This window comes from Diadema setosum, chromosome 7, assembly GCF_964275005.1.
Source record: "Diadema setosum chromosome 7, eeDiaSeto1, whole genome shotgun sequence".
Taxonomy (NCBI): Eukaryota; Metazoa; Echinodermata; class Echinoidea; order Diadematoida; family Diadematidae; genus Diadema; species Diadema setosum.
Genome location: NC_092691.1, coordinates 19,828,677 through 19,841,229, shown reverse-complemented (window position 1 = coordinate 19,841,229; position 12,553 = coordinate 19,828,677). Strand labels below are relative to the sequence as shown.

At 40.2% G+C, this 12,553-nt stretch overlaps 1 protein-coding gene across 1 annotated transcript in view; it reads right to left on the bottom strand.

Annotated features, from left to right (window-relative positions):
• Window positions 1-8,099, bottom strand: part of LOC140231103 (uncharacterized) — a 47,582-nt gene extending 39,483 nt beyond the window's left edge. The window contains exon 1 of the mRNA XM_072311256.1: window positions 7,317-8,099. Coding sequence (XP_072167357.1) covers window positions 7,317-8,099 — 783 coding nt within the window. The remainder of the gene's footprint in view (window positions 1-7,316) is intronic.
• Between the last annotated feature and the right edge of the window lie 4,454 nt (window positions 8,100-12,553).

The window sequence follows — 12,553 nt, the reverse complement described above, 5'->3', positions numbered from 1 at the left end:
CTATGCTGAAACATGTGATGGAAGATCATGACATGATTATGTGCTAATAAACAACAACAAATATTCTAACAGGAATAAAACTTTTCGGCCACCATGTTGACGATGATGTAAAATAACCCGACTTGTCCCACATAACCACAACAGTGCTTGCTTTTCTTTGTAATAAAGATTATCTTACAGAAGTTATGATCCATCACTTCCCCCATATCTCCAGTTCATATTATCAGGGAAGACAACAACAACAACAATTGTCAAAGGATTTTGAAGGAAATTTTAAAATGATCTAATGTTGTTCGCCATCCCTTCCCCTAAAAAAAAACCCACAAAAAACAACAACAACAACAACCAAAAACTCTTTTTTTTTTTGCTGCTTATCTGGCAGTAATTTTAACATTCAGGCTGGGGCAGCTAGACTGAAATTGAATACACTTTGAAATTAAAGATCCTGTATTAGTGGTTAACAGGTAATAATGAAACTAAATCTCTACTTTCAGAAATGCACCAATGTAATGCTGTCATCTGTCTGGCTACATACCTGTACCCTATCATCTTATGGAATTCTAGCCAAAGAAAGCATAGAATATGCTGTGAAGAACATGGTATTCAACAAGATTAGTATGCAAAATAAAACCAACAACATTTTCACTTTCGCTTGCAGTTTGCTCAGTTCTTCAAAATAGAATCACTTTCAGGAACTGTTGAGGAGAACTATGTCTGAATGATCGACCCCACTTTCCATCATGAAATATTCAGAAGTGAATGCTCAGAGACTGCAAATTCTGACTTCCTGCAGCTCCCATAGTATCTTTCCTTCCTCAGCTATATCTCACAATCAACCCATAATGTCAGGTAAAAAACATATTATATCTCTATGCATTCCTCTTGAATAGCTGTCCTTGTTCGTTTTCGGTCCTAAGTTGGTGAAGCCCTTTCACCTGGGATTTAGATGGGGAAGCGCTGGAAGATCTGGCACTCAAAAAAAAGAAGAAGAAGAAGAAAAAAAAAAAAGAGCGCTGTTGCCAGAACTCATGAATTAATTTCACTCACATCTCTCACTGCGCCATAATCTCTGCCGCGCAAAGGAGCGAGCATAATTGAGGGTGTCAACGAATATTCATTTACGGGAAGTGCACATTATTAGCTTGTTCCAACTGCACCTCGCACGGATTGCAACGGGGCTAATGAAACTCAGGGCTGTGTAAAAAAAAGAAAGAGAGAAAGAAAGACATCCCTGAATGAAAAAAAAAAAGATTATACAATGATTAATAATTTCAGCAATTAGCTGCAGGGAGGGGAGAGAAAGAGGTAAAAAAAACCACACACACATACACATGCCAACCTAATCACTACCTCATGCTTTTTAATGGGGGACAGTGCTATCTGGGAGATGTTGACAGAAGAAGGAATCGAGACATTCATTATCTGACGGATGCTGTGACGGTGAGTTTCAGGGGTGGAAGCAGCACAGCATGTCGCTGGAAGCTATAATATGATAATTCCTCTCAACTTCAGCAGGACTACGGTCAGGGAACGAGAGAGGAAGAGGGAGAGATGGAGCGGGAGAGAGAGAGAAGAAAAAAAGCCTCATTGGAATGCATATTAGTAGTACAGTCTGTGTCTAAATACTCATACATTGAATGCTGTATTTCAAAAGCTTCTATTCATCAGTCTCTCTACCACACACACACACACACACACACACACACACACACACACACACACACACACACACACAGACATACATACACTTTCTCACTCTCATGCACACAAACAGTTTTCAACTCGGCAAATATTTATCAGAAGCTCTGATCTTGAGACACACTTCAGGCAAAACTAATCATATAAACTTCTACACCACTCCTTCACTGGGATTGACATTGGCTTTTTTGCTACATCCTTTTCCTTGCAACCATACATCTCTGCATACCTAAACCTGCACCATCTTAGGGAGAGGATGCATGCAGTTGTACAACTTAATGCAAAGTGTTTGATGTAGTAAATCAAATATAACATACAGCTGTCATATAACCTCTACATGCATTAATCATTTATGACTTCCCTATCACTTTACTGATTGTACTGGCAGTTGATGTTCAATGTAAATCACATAATTGAGTCCAGGAGGGTGTCTGTCGTCACAAATTCCTTGAGGAGTTCTCGGATTTGCGATAGGATCTGCTGATCATATATTTGGCTACAAAACTAGTTGCCACCCAAAATGTTCCAACAAACTATAGGAGAGGGTAGAATTTCAGCAGCTTTCCTCTACCACTACTACAGTTTTGGCAAGGAAAATATTTTGGAAACAAAAAACAAGAAAAAAATCTTCTTTTTTTTATTCAAAAAGTGGGCCTAGTTAATAACAGCAGAGATTAATTGAATATCACAGATCGCAAGGAACAGATATAATCTCAATAAAATGTAAGCAGATCACCAAAGATTTTACATGTGCAAAACTGCTTTCTAATAGGTCTACATAGATATCAAGTCTGTATCTATTAAGTTTCATTGTAAAATCTTGGTTTTAAAGGTCCTTTAAACATGCTCATCTGCCATGATTTCTTTTGCATGATTTTGCAGCACAATGACACTTTGCAATATTTCCTATGTCCGACTTGCCAACTATGGTATACAACTTTGTAGCAAGCTTGTGTGCCACCTGTCTTTCCTGGTGAGTAGATTCAATAAGTGTTATGGTCACTGAAAGCTTAAATATTTGATGTGAATGGGTCTTTCTCCATGCGGGAGCGCCAACCTACCATCTCTTATACTGCTGTAAGCTGTTTTGAAGAATGAACCCATCTCCTAGTTCTTCTCTTTGATATACAAAATGGGTGAGGGCTGTCTACCCCTCTAAATAAAGAAACCAATTATGGCTGAGAGGTCACCACTGTAATTGACCCATTACATGGATTACCAGCAGTTTTCACTCTGTAGCAGGAACTCACATTAGCTCCTTGTATCGTCCCCACTGGAGCAGGGAGGAACAATGCCTAATAGCACAATACATTATCTCATCATCTACCTGAAATATGAAATGGGGCATACACTATAATGAGAGTATATTGCTGCTGGAATACACCATGGACACATTTATGATACATAGAAGATCTCCAAGGACAGTCACCAGACTGTGGCCAGTTATGAGGGTTTGTGGTGCAGTTCTGAGCTAGTCTATACTTTCAGACACTATTTTCCCAGGTAGTTCCCCCCCCCCCCCCCCCCCGCAAACACTGAATAACAGTAATAGCATTTAACAGCATTTATAGAAAATCTATAAATGCAAACACCACAAAAACAAAAGTGAACACTACCTGCCTTTCCAAAGTTGCAGAGATATGTTAATGAGGACATGTTAAGACCCTGTATCTAAATTTTAGCTTTGCTACTCTGGATAAAATATGAAGAAGTTGGCATTGCTATCAGCTCACACTCAAGATTTAATAGGAGCCCAGCATCGTGCATAAATATCTGGCAATGCATCGTAGATTAGGAAAACAGACTATTCAAGAGAACATTTTGGTCAGTAGGTTTGGATTTCAACAGAAGCATTGCAGGGCAAACAGAAAGCCATGCCACTATTTCTTTTAAAGGAAAATAAGGAGCATGGTTTCAAGACCAGATTAGTGTTTAGTTTTAAAACACAATCAAAGAAAAATTGTGAGTGAGTGTGTGCCAAAAAACCCCGGTGTATATCAACATATGTCTTGAAATGTAAATACCAAACTACTCTCTCCCTCTCTGATTCAGTCACTCTCTCCCTTAATACTCTCACAGTCTCTCTCACTTCTCTTTCTTGCTCATCTACTCTGAGATGAAGCAAAATCTTTAACTGAAGGTAAGCTGCTGGATTGATGAACTGGATTGAGAGAGGGCTTGGAGCAGCTGGTTATTTGTATTTCCTAAATTCCCCAAATCCTTCCATTCTGTTCTCCCCCACCCCTTTTTTTTTCTAAAACCAACTGATGATGGCACTTTGTAGCACAAATGAAAGATACCAAGACATGGAGCCTGGCTGGGCAGGATACTAAGATGCGAGGGAGTATTTAGTGTCAGGCTGCATGCACCAATATTAGTGCTAGGTTTTCACAAACCACTGGCTATTCCGGAATGAATACAGAAAGAAAGAACTACACTAAAAACACAGAATCAGGCTAATAATTGCAGCTTTCACAATCTGTGATGAAAAGCAAAATTATATCACACACAACAGATACTACAAAGGCCTGTAAATTTCTCCATCGTCTAAAGCCCTGCAAACCCCTATGGACCTATACAAGAAAACCAAATTTCAACAATATTACCTCTTCCCCCACTATTAGCCGTTCTATACCCAATGTCTCTTATTGCTTCGGAGGGCATAAATTTGATGTATGTTTTTGCACATATCATATACTGTTGTCAAATCCTATCGCAAAATGCATGTTGAAGCTTATTGTTGGTCCTGACAAAAAACCTGCAGCAGCTGAGGGATTTTGAACTCTGTGAGCAAAGTCAGTAGAACAGAATCCAAAGAATATATCCCTTCGCTTCCTGCTTGCCGAGGGCAAAAGGATATTTTGCCTGTTCAAAAGGAAAAAAATGAAAAAAATTTGACTTTTCAGCATTACAAAAAAGAGTGTCCTTGAATTGAAGAAGCAAAGGGGACATCAGGATAAGACTACAAGTGCCACAAACTTTTGAAGGGATGTTAATTTGTTACGATGTCGACCAATTATCAGAGTTCTAAATGTTCTCTTCTGTGAAATGTTGCATGGTATTTTGGAATTTGTTATCACAGTACCTTGCTAATTAGATCAAAATTACACATTTTCAATAGTTTTATTTTCAATAAGGAAATTATAACCAAAGGAAATTGAAAGTTTCTCAATTAACTTGGAAAAAAAAAACAACTGTCAAGAGGGAAAGTTTATAGAATATATAGGCCTTAGAATGTAGAAGTAATGTTCTGAGAAAATCCAATTCCTTAAACATACCATAAACAGAAATATAAGATAATTTATGTCACACTGCAACAACATCTATGTTGGAAGATGTTGTAATGGGACAAAATATCTAAAAATGATTATTTAAGTTTGTTTGTCAACTAATATGTGACCCATCAACACACGTCTGTAGTTAAGCAAAAAAAAAAAAAAGAAAAGAAAAAAGAGAGAAAAAAAAAAGAAAGAAAGAAAGAAAGAAAGAGAGAGAAAGATCAGGTTTGTATGTTGACAAAATATGCCATGCCCGGTTGTATTCAACAAAGCTCGTAATTTCTTCCATTTCTGCATGAAATTCCAAATTCCACAAATTTCCAATGCCATGGCCAGGTCAAGTGAAAAAAAAAAAAGAAGGCAAAGGACGACACCCATGTTTTTGACTAACTGAATTGTTCAAGTATCTGGTTTCATTTCCCTTCTGTCTCTTTTTCTCTTTCTCATTCCTTCATCTCCCCCCCCCCCCCAACTTTTATCTTCTCATCCATTTTTAGATCAATCATATCATCCATTTTTTTTTCCAGGCCGTGGAGTACAATATTGATGTACTGTTGTTTTAATCTGTGAAATTTGGCACATCAGTATAGCATTGAACAGTTGCCAAGAATTGTCATGACTACTAAGCTGAACAACTGCACTGATGTGCTAATTATCAATCAGGAACCTGGACTAGGAACACTTTTTCAACTGTTGGATTTTTCTAATTCATGTTTAACTTTGTAGATCCTGCCAATCATCAATGATAGAGCAATTTTAGCTTGGAATAATTTTCTCTTATCTCACTTATTTCCTCTTATCTCATTGTATTGTTCTCTCCTTGATTCTTCTAACAGTAGGAGAGATGCATGTAACTAATAACAGAATGACAATAACAACAAGACAGTGATGTGGGGGGGGGCTGGTTTAGAGGGACTGTATAGTTTTGGTAGAGAAGGCAATTCAGGATTTAAGTCTTTGTGAGATAACTAGAAACCACTTATATAAAATATCACAAGGCATTCAATTCTAAGAGGAATTCAAAGTTTATTTGATGAAAATTTGTTTTGAAATGGCGGAGCTATCCAAGAACAAAGAGGTCCTAATAAAAGGTGGGACCCACCTTTTATCAGGACGACTTTGTTTTGCTTTATTTCATATATTTCAGCCATTTCAAACCAAATTTTTATCAAATAAACTTTAAACTCCTCTTAGAATTGTATACTCCTTAATATTTCATATAAGTGGTGTCTGATTACCTCACAAAGAGTTAAAACCGGAATTCCCATTGCAACAAAAAATATACCACCCCTTTGCGACTCCAGATGACCCCATAGGCCATAGGTCACCAATACTGAAGGGATATGTCAGAAAAAATGTCTGGCAAGCATCTAGGTCACTAGCAGCACATCAAAGTCTTAAACATTCACAACACCTTCACTCCACAAACTGAGCATGTAATGATGTTTGTGTGTGAAAGGAAGAAAAGAAAGAGAGAGAGGGGTGAGATAGATAAAATTGTGCAGGGAAAGAAATAAATATACTGTCCAAGTGGAAAAGCTCTCACAGTAAATTGGCCTGGCACGAGGAGGAAGGAGGTAACGGGGAATGATTCCCTTTCACCCACTTAAAGCTGAGCATTTGAGTGGGATAAGTAGCGTCTCCAGAGGACTTGGTGGCAAGCAGCGATAAGCATACACAGGGGGTGCATTGATGCCTCTGTGCACAGTATCATACCCCCCTGCTTCCATTTCTCCACCACTAGGCTGTAAGATGTGGGCCACGAAATGGGAATCCTCAAAACACACACACACACAGACACAAATACATACAGACACACAGACACTCACACAAGAAAGTAAGAACCTCATCCACAAGATAGTGGCTGATGTGCAAATAGGATTTGGCTACATAGTTATTTTGAAGATCATTGCATGCGGGCATTTAAATTTACAAAATGGATGACTATTTTGTCGACTGGCCTGTTGAGAACTATTGTTTGCAAAGTGCAATGCATCTGCTAAATATGAATCACCCATACCTATGAAATTTGTATTTATCCAACATATTTTTGAACATCAATAAGACAAGTGAGAGATGCTGTGAATGGAATGAGCTACAGAGAGAAGGAGTCTAGATGTAGGAAATGTGGATGATTTTAAGAACACTCAGGCATTACAAAGAAAGTGACTAGAAAAATAAAGGAAAATGGATGACATCAACAATGAGATAAAGTGGAAGTGGAAGTGAGAGAGACAAGATGGTTGAAACAGAGACAGGAGAATGCTGTTAGAAATGAGAGATGATGAAAATGTCTTTAGACAGGATGTGGAGAGAGAGCTGGTTACATGGTTGACTTACCTTATCTGTCTTGGCCTTCTTGCCACCATGTTTCCTCCCACTGACTGGAGGTTCTACATTCCTCTTTCCAACCTCTCCTTTACCGTCTCCTTTCTCCATCTTGGCCTTCTTGGCTGCCAGCTCCTCCGCCTCCCCTTCTTCCTGCCCCTTGCTGCCTGGTTTCAGCTGCTTGCCCTCCCCAGCTGGGGTAATACTAGGCTTAGGAGGGGTGCAAGTAGGAGGGGTCGTCACTGCCACTGGCGGGATGGGGCTGATGCTCTGGGGTGCTGGTATCTGCCCTGGCTTCGTCTGCAGGACGCTGGGTACAATTGGTTTTATCGATATGACATTTGGAATCTTCTCCTGCTTTATGCCAGGGTTGGCATCGCGCTTGTGACTGCCAATGCTGCAGCTCCCAGTTTGGGGGCCAACCGGAGCGACACTCTTCACCGGCTTCCCACTTTTCTCTTCCAGGAGTCGACCTGACCTGTCCGGAGAGGAGTAGGCACTAGATGGATCCTCTGGGGTTGACGATCCCGTGCTTGCGTTCGAGTCCTTGCGCACCGTGATGGGGGACACTCCCTCACACTTGGTGGCACTGCTGCTAACTTTCCGCTTGATCTTCATCTTGCCAACCTTCATGGGGCTAGCGTCGAGGTGCGTCGCTGCGCCATCGTGATGGCCGTCTTTCTCCAGGTCGGCGTCCAGATCGATGATAAGGTTGCCTAATCCTATCTCCCACTCGTCGCTGCTGTCGTAACTGGGTGCATTGGTGGCGTCCTCCCGAGTGTGAGCACTGTCCATCTTGTGACACTCGGGGTTGCCCTTAAACCGGGGGATTAAGCCCTCACTCTGCACTCTTGCTGCCTCTTGGAGTGCGACTCAAAGACCGCACCACAAAGTCGCGCCTCCTGCAAAGCTAGATCATCTGGACCGAAGCATGAAAGCAATCATGCAGCAGCAGCAGCGGCAGCAACATTTGTTGGCACAAAACTGCTCAGATCAGGTTCCCCCGTATCATTTGCACACATCCACTGCAGCACTGACACTGCTGACTGTCAGGGGTGATCCCAGATTTAAACATCCAGAGACCCGCTGGGGAGTACCTACAAACACAGAAGTGAACAAAGAGCAAAAATACCACATTACCTATCAACAGCCTTGCACCCACCCCGGTCAAAGGGGGGTGGAAGTATTTCGATCACACACATGTACGTGCTATTAGTTGACAGGTGAAATTTCCTGTTATGTGAGCGGTCCTGTATTTGTGTTCTCACAGGTAGACACCTAGTCTGAAGTACAGACAGTTCATTTCACACGACGTCAACCCACAGACCAGCCAGCCGTGCTGAAGTATGTCACCTTAATGAAAAGAAACGCCCTGTTACCTTCTCCGGCTGTTTGTTGGATTGATCAAGGAACGTTTGTTTACCTCCTATTCTTCACATGAACACTTCAGGAACACCAGCAGACTAGTAACCTCACAGCACTGTTTACAGTCCTACCAAATGCTACTCAAATAGAGTCCCTTTTTTTTTTTTTGTACAGAGGGGTCAACCAGTCTCAACAAACCACTGTCCACAGTACTGACCTACTGCAAATGTTGAATATGTCCAACAGCCTACCAACCCCAGCCAACAAGCAGTTACTGTAAAGGCCTATCTCCATTGCAATGATTTCACTCTATTGTGTGCACGTAAAGCAAAGATAAGGAAATTCTCATTCCCTCCGATCTTCCTGATTTCCTTTTTATCATTCTGTGAGTTTGTCAATATCTTTCTACCTGTTTAAATCATCAAGAATAGACAAGGTATATCAAGAAATCCTTAAAAGTAATGAACTATTATTACCACAACACAGGAGATCAAAGAATCATGTTGACTTTGGTAACTCAATATTAATGTAAGTACTCATTGGACATCTGTCCTTGATAACATAGTATTATGCAACAGACAATTGTAACAGAATACATTTCAAGTATAAAGTATGATCTATCTATACCATGCTACATAAAGGCTAAAATATGTTATATTGCTGGTAGTATGGAGGCATAATTTAGAACTTCTCAAATTTCAAACTTTCTGTTGCATATGTTGAGATTTAATGACAAAAAAACCAAACCAAGTTGTTGAATAGACATTGCTCCATCTCTGTATTGAATGCAAGAGCGTTAAAGATTAAAAAGGACACACACACAAACAAAACAAAACAAGCAATCTGTCGACTGGAGTATAGCACTGCATTCAATATCCACAAGATATCTCCCAAATGAAATGACAAAGACAAAATAACAAAAACAAAAAAAAATGTGTAGGACAGTTTCATGGGTCTGCAAATGCAGACTAGGCCAGAATGTGTGTTTGCCCGTGACTAGTACACTCACCTCCTGTGACCTTCCGAGAGCCTCACAGTCATTGTTGGGCAATCCCAACCTGATATAAATCACACCACACATATTATTTCTCAGCACCCACCATAAGAAGACAGCTCTGCAGCCAGCCAGCCCCCTTGGCCTCCCCCAACGCTCACTTCCCCTCTTTCTTTCTCTCCCACTGCACTGTGACAGCTCTGTTTCCTTGATGCATTTTTTTAACAGTTTTGTGAATTTTCATAAGAATAAACAGTTATCAGGATCATAATTCAAATCACAAAGGCATTTGTGAGAATGAACCATTTCCACGGCTCAACAAAAGCAGTGGTCCGGTAATCCAGGGCCACTAAATGTTGGTTTCGTGCCACCAAATCTATCATTTGGTGACCCGACTGGGCAACAAAGATTCCAAATGGATTGTTAGCTTATATATCAGACCACAACATAGGCCCTATCTCTTTCTAGCCACTAAAATTTAACATTTAACAATTTTAGTGGCCAGATCAGGCCACCAGGCTAAAAAGTTAGCATTGAGCCCTGATTTCAGATTAGGGGGAAAAAGTCATGTTTTACTTTTAGAAATAGGCCCTATGTTCTATGCTGATCAAGTTATTCTCTCTATTTTCAGTCTGCGAAACAGACATTTATCACATTTCTCCCAGACAGGTTTCAAATCAATTTTTGCAAGTCTTTATCTGATGGAGGAATTTTTTCTCTTTAATTGACTTTTCCTCAATTCTAGGTAAATGTTCACAGCCTGCATTGCGTTTGGCCTTCAACACACAATTATGGAGGTTGAATGTAGCTATACCAATATCATGTATTAATTTCCATCATGATGCATTTATAGGTGTATGAACTCTAGCATTAACCCATATTTGATTTAAATGAGGACATCTGTCTCCAGCTTGTGTGGCATTTGACACACATTGTATAGTTGAATTGTGCAGACCTAATTACTACTGGCCACAAATCGGCTATGACGCTTACACTGCATGCATGCATAGATAGCTAGCACCCTGATGTTCTTAGCATATCAAACATGGCTGGTGTGTGATGACGTTACGCAAAGGACTATCAGAACAGAAACTGAGGAGCACTAGCTGATGACAGACATATGAAGTTACCAAACAACATGAATAGAGTCATGCCCTGTTGTTTGTCATGATGGTGGTGATAAATATGTAATGATCACGAATTCAAAGTTTGCACATGTCACTGCACTAGACATGCAATACAAAGGTTATGAAAACAGCAGATCATTCATGTTTACTAAGAAAGTGTCAAAGGTCAAACAAACTGGAGGCATTTGTCATCATTTGTTACATCAAATATGGGTATTGTGCATATGTGTAGGTATGTATGTGTGTGTGGGGGGGGGGGGATGGGGGAGAGGAGGTGTAGTTGACTCTTTGGAGTACTGGTGTACTGGTATCCCTAGTATGGCCTTGTTATGCACTATTGCTTGGGGGCTCGGCTCAATACGTGCCCACTATATATCTTCATAACCACACATGCACAAAGGCGTAACCTGCAGACTAGATATTGTCTCTCACTCAAGATGTCAAATGAAACACTGATTTTTGACTCTGTGCATCTCTGTGTGAACTTGCATGTTTGTTATTGATTGTAATTGTATGGCAGACACCTCCCTCCTCATGTAAATATGTTAGAGCAATTACTAAATGATCCCCATTGAAAACAGATATCCTTATCTTTATTTGATTTCTTTTTATAAGGAGCCTTGATATTATTCTAGTAAAACCACAGCAAACAAAGACCCATGTTTACTCAAACTGTTTGATCATGCAAAGTCCCATTTTTGCCTCAGCCCGGCTAATTGAATTGATGAACAGCTATACATTGAGAGGTATGCGGAAGATATAGTGGGCACTTTTCACACTCGTCATAAATGAATGATTTTAATTTCTTTTTTTTTTATATATATGATGCAAATACCATGAATTCTTGTACATGGAAACACACACACACACACACACACACACACACACACACACACATACACACACACACACACATACACACACACAAACATACGTAAATCTCATGATATGCATTGCAGTGCAAAAATTAGTCCAGCTTGATTTTGTTTGAAACTCTTGCGATAATTTGTGATGTGCAAGTGAGTATTGAATGGCACACACAGAAATCATCAAAAATTTTTTAATGCCATGATGCAATTCACCACACTAGGTCTGCACACTTGGTCGCCCGGGGTTACGCTTTGGTCATTGTTCAGCCATGCACTGTATGGACATAGAGCTACTGGATACCTAGCATTTAATTTGCACCTGTGTGATTTTTTTTTTTGAATGTGTGAACGGTGGCATATAAATCTATTTTCGCATCATGGTGTTAAAACCGATAACTCCTTTGTGAATAAGTGGCTAGTGGGTGGGAATCTTGATTTGTCTTATGGTACAATTTGATCCTCAGCTGAGTCAGCCAAGTGTCTGCTTCAAGATATCTTTTAAAGAAATACTGTAAGTGCTTGGGCTTATGAGTAATATGACAATGTGTGGGCACTTTCCACTTTGATTTAGGCTGCGTTTATCTAACTTTAGAGAGAGAATCACATTTCAAAACGCGTTTGGAACGGTGTTTGCAAACGTGGTTTGAAATGCGATTCTCAGGGTGCCGCGTTTATCTAACCATCATACAATCGCCATTCGAGTGGTGTCACTGCACAGCTGCTTTGTGCCGTTTGACCCAGGAAGTAAAGGTCAACTGCATACCATCAAACATGCCTGTCAGTCACACACAAATAATGGGTAGAGAGCACAACCGGAAACAGCTGGGATTTGACCTTGAGATATAAATGCGTTTCAAAACGGCATTGCGTATATCTACTCAGGATGGCGATCGT